Source organism: Chanodichthys erythropterus, chromosome 23 (assembly GCF_024489055.1).
Source record: "Chanodichthys erythropterus isolate Z2021 chromosome 23, ASM2448905v1, whole genome shotgun sequence".
Classification (NCBI taxonomy): domain Eukaryota; kingdom Metazoa; phylum Chordata; class Actinopteri; order Cypriniformes; family Xenocyprididae; genus Chanodichthys; species Chanodichthys erythropterus.
In genome coordinates, this window is record NC_090243.1 from 17,569,721 (window position 1) to 17,577,724 (window position 8,004).

General features: G+C 37.8%; 1 protein-coding gene across 2 annotated transcripts; it reads right to left on the reverse strand.

Annotated features, from left to right (window-relative positions):
* Positions 1–1,442: 1,442 nt before the first annotated feature.
* On the reverse strand, positions 1,443–5,766 carry LOC137014184 (dynein axonemal assembly factor 3-like). 2 transcript variants are annotated; one of them, XM_067378366.1, is made up of 12 exons: positions 5,732–5,766; positions 5,423–5,505; positions 5,097–5,197; positions 4,884–4,977; positions 4,397–4,557; positions 4,133–4,309; positions 3,711–3,833; positions 3,500–3,622; positions 3,098–3,305; positions 2,834–2,948; positions 2,666–2,740; positions 1,443–2,497 (listed from the first exon to the last, which is right to left on the reverse strand). In XM_067378366.1, the coding sequence occupies exons 2-12, from the start codon at positions 5,502–5,504 to the stop codon at positions 2,359–2,361; spliced, it is 1,398 nt and encodes a 465-aa protein (XP_067234467.1). In that variant the 5' UTR covers position 5,505; positions 5,732–5,766; the 3' UTR covers positions 1,443–2,358. The 2 variants fall into 2 exon arrangements, with proteins under 2 accessions (XP_067234467.1, XP_067234468.1); XM_067378367.1 differs by lacking the exon at positions 5,732–5,766 and having other exon boundaries at positions 5,423–5,537.
* Between the last annotated feature and the right edge of the window lie 2,238 nt (positions 5,767–8,004).

Here is an 8,004-nt window from a genome sequence, read left to right on the forward strand (position 1 = left end):
GCAACCATGGAGACGTTTGTGAGAGACGCTGCGTAATATCATTGCACTGCTGCAGCCATGATACGGCAGCAAAGTTCCTTGATTATTACGCCGGAATGAGAGTATAGTTCCTAGCCATATCAGCCTAGAAAATCACAACTTTTTATTTTCCGTCGGTCTTAGTACATGATTTAACTACAGAAGAGTCAAGTTTTAAATAGGAAAAATATCGAAACTCGTTGGTCATTTTTAAGCGCGATGCTAACGGTCTAATCCGATTCAATGAACTATGCTAAGCTATGCTAAAAGTGGTACCGCCAGAACCGGAGATCGGCTGAATGGATTCGAAAACGGTAAAACTCAACTGTTTAACTCTAGGGGAGTTGGAAAATGAGCCTATTTTCAAAAAAAGTGGAGTGTTCCTTTAACTACTTTAATTTATGAGTAGCTTGTCAAACTACAGTTTGAGAGTAGCTTCCCCAACACTGCGTGTAAGTGTCATAACCCTTTGTTAAACACAGAGCTTATTTTCTGCGATTTTCCAAAAGTCTATGGGAAAAATGCATAGGCTTTCGATCGAGGGAACCCGTGCGCCGCTAACTTCCGGGTTGGCCTACAAAAACGCATCATCCCTGAGGTACTCTATTACTGGTGCTTCTCAATTCTTAGGCCCCGTCCACACGGAGATGCGTTTCTGTGAATATACGCACAAATTTTTTATCGGATAGGCGTTTCGTCCACACGGATCCGGTGTTTTCGAAAGGTGAAACCGCTATTTTTTGAAACCGGGTCCCAGAGTGGATAAAGTTGAAAACGCTGTTTTTGCGTTTTCGTGTGGACGGGACAATCCATCTATTTTTTGAAACGATGATGTCATCATCCCACGTGTCGACCCTAGTCAGACGGCGCTAACACCACAAAACAGCACCAACAACAGCAATAGCTGACTAGATGCTTGTGTTCGTGCTGCAGACGATACTGAGCCAAAATAAAGCGTTATTTCTAAGCATTACTATAGTTTGTATTCAGCGCGCAAGGTTTATGCGCATGCTCCAAGTCTTCTTCACTGCTTTAAGTGCATTTCTGTTACAGAATTACAGCGCCACGTAATGGTCTGGCATGTATACTACATCATTTTGAGTCGTTTCAGTGGTTTCGAGTGGACGCAGAAATTTTTTGAGACAAGGAAAAAAATCGGTTTAGGGAAAGCTCTGGCTTCGTGTGGACGTAGCCTTTTTTGTGCATCCTCGTTTCCTCTCTTCACTTCCTTTCCTCGCGTCTTGGCTCCACCCCTCCAGGATGCAAGGGAAGGACACAAGGAAAAGAAGCGAGGACGGAGGAAAAAATCTATGGGGTATTTTGAGCTGCAACTTCACAGACACATTCAGGGGACACCTTAGACTTATATTACATCTTGTAAAAAAACGTTCGATGGCACCTTTAAATCCGAGTAATCACTTATATCAATATATCTTCATATTGTCCAGCCCTAAAACATATATAGTTTTATAGTATAGTTTTTGTCAGTTTATTTAAAAACACCCAATTATGAAGAATATAAGATGGAAGATATTTAATTGAAGAGTTGTCAACATAATATATAACAATACAATATATACGGTATGATTTTACCTCAAAATCCAACAATTTGACACAAAATGATAACTACAAATCCATGTTTCTCTGCTGGAGTCCAGCTGTTTCTGTGAATTGCAGCGATCCATTTGCTTCTTTTTTTCTGTAGCTTTTGACAGTCTTTAAATATATACCTCAGGTTTTGTGACAAAGCTATTTGTACAGTCAATCACAAAGCTCTTTCCCGTTTTGGATGTGTTTTGTGTGTTTTTCGCGACATTCACAATGAAAACCAATGCTGCCGCTTAGTCTTTTGCCACTCAGTGGGTGTGACCGCAGTCGTAACGGTCGACATGACGTCACGTGCATACCCTCTATTGAATCAAGTGTAATGATATCCTCGCTCCCTTTAGCGTCACTTCAAAGCATCATCAGCTGCACTCGAGGGATCTGCCCACATGTTGTTAAAGTTTGGTTATTTGAAAAACTATAATAAATTCCTCCATCCTCGCATCTTTTCCGTGTGTCCTTCCCTCGCATCCTGAGAGGGTGGAGCTAAGATGCGAGGAAAGGAAGCGAGGAAAGGAAATGAGGATGCACAAATAAGAATTGAGAGGCATCCATTGAATAATGCTGCGCGTTCCAAGGTACTTCAGTGGACATTTATAAACATCACTTCATGTACATTAAAGTAGGTAGAAACTATAATTTTATAATTCTCCTATTAAGACAAATGTTTTCAAAGCTGAAATGGTAGATTTTATTTACGTTTGTAAAGTGTGTATCTGGAACTGTGTGAGTCCTTCAGTGTTTTTTCCGAGTGAATACTGCATATGCGTCACTGCTCTGGTTGTGTGTTCCAGTGAATCCTGATTCTTCAGCGATCTCCTTCACTCTCTCAGCAAAACCTGAAACTTTCTCTTTTGAAAGGTCCAACAGGAAGCTGAACAAAAAAAAAAACAGATCATGAGCATTTTGGAGCTTTGCTTAAAAGCTGTGTATCAAAATGTTAGCATAATCACAAATGTAAATCATTTAGTGCCAGTGTTTTGGATTTTAGTGTGTGTGTGTGTGTGAGAGAGAAAGAGTGTGTGTATGATGACGGACTCACTTTGCTAACTCTATGACCAGAGCAGCATCAGGCGCTGTGATCTCTCTCAGAGAAGAATCGAGCAGATGAACCATACTGAGAAAACAGAGATGGTGTTATCATCAGTTTATGCTAGTCTCTTACAAACTCAAATACAGTTTCTGTGAGCTGCATATGAACAGGCTTCACCTGGCTGAACAGAAGATGCTGTTGAACAAGTTCCTGTATTTGTTTTTGAGAGGAAGTTTGTTGAGCGAGTCTGGAGACAGAAATGACACTTTCACTCCACTCACGTTCAGCAAATCTGCAAAAACACAGGAACAGAAAGAAAATGTGTGTGAAACTGTATCTCAGAACTATTAGCTGCTTTCATGCTGCACTGTTTGAATTGTTTCCAGCATTTCACTGTCCATAGAAGTACATTAACTATGTTTTGTCATAACAGGACGTTACCAAGCTCTTGTGTCTGTTGCTCAGGTTCTGTGTGAGTTTGAGAGGAAGGCGGATCATTCTGGATCTTCTCTTCTGTTATGAGACTGTCTGTGGATTGACAACAGGAGCTTGAAGGGTTTGGTACATCTTCATTCAGTAAAGAGCGCCATCTAGTGGAAAGACATTCAAACAACGCCAGGACGTTCACTTCTGAAATATCCTGAGCCGTCTGAGAAAGAAAGATGGCCAGAGAAAAGTAAATGTTATTGAAATACAATATATATCATGAAATAAAATTACAAGCTATAAATATAAGTTATAAATGTAGTCTTGAATAGAGGACTGACATGAAATGCAATATAATAATTAAGGTTAATGAGGTTTTTGTTTGAATTTAGTGGTTAATGACCTAGTTTTATTCACCTTTACATGTTGATTGTTCTGTGTCTTCAGCAGGTCTTTGTTTTCTGTCTCTATCCCGAAGGACAGATACGGACTGGAGACGATGTCGCCCCAATATCCTCTAACAGCAACCCGATCTCCTCTCTGGGACAAACACACACAAACACATATACAGATTCATGACAGTGTTTCATGGACCGCAACTATTACAGTAGACAGTCAATCTACTCACATGATTAAACACTCGAGTAGAAAGCAGACTCTGATTGGCTGTTTGGTAAAGCCCCTCCCTCATTTCAAAGGCCACACCAGTTTCCCTCCATTTCACATACTGATGTTTACTAATGACGCCACACTGAGAGAGAAAACATTTTGTAGATAAGCAATGAAGAAAAGAAACAGGATTAATATCTTTAACCAAAACTAAAACCATAAACATTCTTGAAATAAATGTTAACTGAAATAAAATAAAGTGTTAAAAAACTAAAACTGAAATGTAAACAAATAAAAAGTATATAGATTAAACATTCACATTTGTAACAAAATATGGGCTGAAATAAGTTAAATGTTTGTGTAACTGTAACTTTATTGCAGTGCTCTGATTGGCTGTCAGGAGTGCAGGTGTATAATAATGTCATGTTATTGAGTACATACTCCTCTCTGGTGCAGTTTCATGGTGAGATCCCAGTCGAAACACCCCTGTCGTGAGTCGTAGCGAGTCCCCAGGTGCTGCCGAACACGGGCGTCCCAGACCTTACGCACACTTGCTGGAGCTGACGGCGGCCGTTCCCACAGTTTAAAGATCCGGACCAGCTCATCCCTCTCCTTAAACTGTGAAGAAACAGCAGACGAGTGGATATCACTGAGCTGAGTTTATGACATTCAGTATAAACACACATATATTAATGCATGCTGGACCTTCAGATGGCTTGTATCAAGGCAAGGATGTGTGTGTGAGTCAGAGGACAGAGTGTGTGTGATGGAGAGAGAGAGTTGAGCCGCGGCGTGTTTTAAAGTCTCTTCCGTCTCTTTGCGAATCTCAGAGTTTCCAAACACCTCCAGAAACACTTCTGTCTTCTCTGAAAAATACAACACAGATAAACCTCAACTAGATCTAATCTGAGTATAAAAACATGAACATAATAAATGACATTTATAGTGTAAAAACAGAGTCTAGAAACAGAAGCACATTTGTATTTTCTGGAGATTTTTTAAATACACCATTCCCCAACTTGAAACAATAGGAATTGTCAAAGTATAGTATTAAATATCAATTTATTAGATTTAATTAGTATTATATATTTATTATATTCTTTAAAATATTTGTAACATTTTTAAATTTGTATACATTATGGGTTTGATACTTATCATTTTAAAAGAGCAGAAGCTATATGAAGGTACGTACTGTGTAAGCTCATGTTCTCAGGGGTCAGAAGTGATAAATATAGTAGTAATAGCTGTCTCGCAACAACCTCCATACTGTTCTCAATCACCCAAACCTGCAACATGCTACACGTCTCATCATGTACACATTGACATGCACAAAACAGTTGATTTTGGACATTATAATATGTCACTACCTCTCAATTCATATGCTTTATGTAAATGAATCTCTCACATGTAGTGTGTCTGAGTCTCTCAGTCCAGTGATGGTCTTCAGGATGTGTCTGGGATCTCCACTGCCCACCAGTAAAACATTCAGCTCTCCATCTGACCTCACTGTGTGTGTGTGTGTAAAAATAGAAAATACATAAAAGTAATGAGAATTCATTAAATGTATGTGAACAATGGTGCATATTTAATGTGTTTAGCAAGACATTTATATATATATATATATATATATATATATATATATATATATATATATATATATATATATATATGTATATATATATATATATGTTTATATAAAAAATTTAACCTTAAACATATGTTATGGTTCACCTGAGTTCAGGAGGTCTCGTGCTGGTCCGAATCCCCACCAGGTCACACATCCCGCGCCCTCAACAGTCCGACCGGCGCTCATTCTTCATGAATAGAAATAAATGATAAATAAGGATGATGTCTTAGACCTGTTCACACTTCAAAGTCGGATTGATTTCGATTGTCTGTCAATGTATTTATTATCGATTTTCAGCTTGAAAAAAATCGTTCTGAAAGTTATTCCAACATATTTGTTCCTGTTTGTCGATCCGTAGCATATAGAACAGACATGTAGGTGCTGTAAATTAAAGTAATCCTCTGTAAACTCACCTTTATTTTTTGCCTTGTACACAAGCTAAAGTTTGGAAGGCGGTTGCTTAGCAACAGGAAACGCGCGCAGCTCGCCTCAGAACGGGGCGGAGCAACACGTGACAACATCTTTCAATTTACATCATTCATTTCTCACTCAGACACAAACACCACCAAAACTGCCAATTTGGAGGTTTACATACTCTTTTCAAAACTGTTAAACCTATGTTCAAAATCTAGCACAATATAAAAAATGAATTTCTACAGTAATGCCATATTGAAATATATTCTAAATATTCTAATTCTAAAAAATCAAATACCATAAAAGCAATTAGTTTACACCAACACCATCTACAAAAGGGGGAACAATTTTGTACTGTAATGTGATCATGTAATGTACTGCAGTGAATTATGAAGACGGTTGTCATTCTTGTTTTGTAAAGAAATTTGAATGCTGCCTGATCGTGTTTTTTAGGACAGTGTTTTATGAGTGCCTTTGCTAGTGTTATGAAACACTTGATTTGTGACATGTTAGAAGTGTTTTGGTAGTTTTAGTGCATTGAGAATGTGTGGTAAAAAAACAAACACACACTAAATACAGTACTATCTTGCATAGCCCCAGCCTACACTCTAAAAAAAAATGGTTCTTCAGCGGTTCTTTGGGGTAGTTAAGGTGCTATATAGCACCGCTACCTTATAAAGAACCAGTAAAGCACCTGTATGGTTCTTCAGCGGTTCTTCAGCGGTTCCTTGCTGTGGTTAAGGTGCTATATAGCACCACTGCCATACAAAGAACCTGTTAAGCCTCTGTATAGTTCTTTAAAGGTTCTCTAACTCTCTTATTCTCTTAGTTTAGTTGGGGAAAGGATTAAAAACAACATTAAATTACAGTGTATTTTCTAAACATAACCTGGTTCTCAACCTTTTTGTCCCCAAGCCCCTCTACACTGTAAGTGAATATGGGTGTAAGTTGGATTGCTATAACTATTTGAGTCTAATTACTTCGTCTTTCTGCGAATTGCTCTCAATATTGTACACTCAACCACTCAAATATCTCACTTTCAGCCAAAGGATAATTTCTCTTTAAGGACCCCGTGACAGACGGTTTATTTTTCTGACGTCATGACTCACGAGACTTTCTGGAGTTTTCTGCTCGGCCGCCATTTTCTTTCCCCTGGACTCGGATGAAATAAGGTAGGTTGGAAATGTTTTAATTAATATACTCGATAATGCAAAGGTTGAACATGTGTTTTAGCGGTTTATGAGTTAATTAGCGTTGTTTGTGAACATGAATACTAACGAAATCGTAACTAACCGAATTTTTTAATTTGCGCGGCCTGCAGTAACGTTATAAAGGTTGGCGCTAATTGAATATTTCTATTCTATACAAGATGTTGAATTTACTCGTTTTATTCTATAGAAATGTATTCAGTTTGGACCATGTAAATATGTCTCTAAATAATTTTTAAAATAAAGGTCTCCTTTACCGTGTAAGCAGCGCGTGCTATTTGAAATGCTGCGGGCAGGAAGTGCGTGGGGAGCGGGAGAGACGCTCGAGTCGAGGCTGAGGGGATCCTCGCATTACAATTATTGAGTTTAGGTTTTTAAAGTAATGTTTGTCAGTTCTTTTATTTGTCTTTTTCACGTTAGCTCTGATTTATTCATCTATTTGTTCGACCAAAATGACGAAGAAAGTGTGTGAGTAAAGACATATTTAAGGCTTACTTCATTTGACTAGCGCGAGGTGTTTTTTTATCCTGTTTTTTTTTTAGTAGAATGAAATGGCTGAGTATTTACACTACTAACTAATTACTTGCACTGCAGCAAACAAGTTTTTTTTTTTTTTCATTTATTAACACTGATTCCCCTCCCCCTTTTAGGATCTAAAGCTCCTCAATGTTTGACGACTAAGGACACTTTGCAATAACTTTACATGGTAAGTAATTTCTATAAAAACGGCTATAATTGTTAATAGATAATATGAATTACCAATGTTGGACATGTTTGAATAAAATCCATCTAATGCTGTATATTGACTTGAATGTTATCCTCATTAACAAGCTTTAGACTAAGAATTATCCATTCCAAAACATTCATCAACTCCCTCTTATGCCATCTCAAATGCATACGACTTTTTTTCTTGTTGTTTTGTATTAATTTTTTATTTTTTATTTTTTTTATTCTCACAGTGACAGTAGCCATTGACATTAAATTAATCACAGTTCCAGCTAAAAATCTTTACTGTTCTACTGAAGAAAAAAAGTCAACTTGGATGGCCTGATGGTAAGTAAATT

Excerpts from the sequence above, each read along its gene's own strand:
- LOC137014184 (XM_067378366.1), bottom strand. The coding sequence starts at position 5,504 with ATGAGCGCCGGTCGGACTGTTGAGGGCGCGGGATGTGTGACCTGGTGG. Across the intron at positions 3,306-3,499 it reads AGAACAATCAACATGTAAAG|ACGGCTCAGGATATTTCAGA; the intron begins GTGAATAAAACT and ends TTTCTTTCTCAG. Across the intron at positions 2,498-2,665 it reads CTGGTCATAGAGTTAGCAAA|CTTCCTGTTGGACCTTTCAA; the intron begins GTGAGTCCGTCA and ends TTTTTTGTTCAG.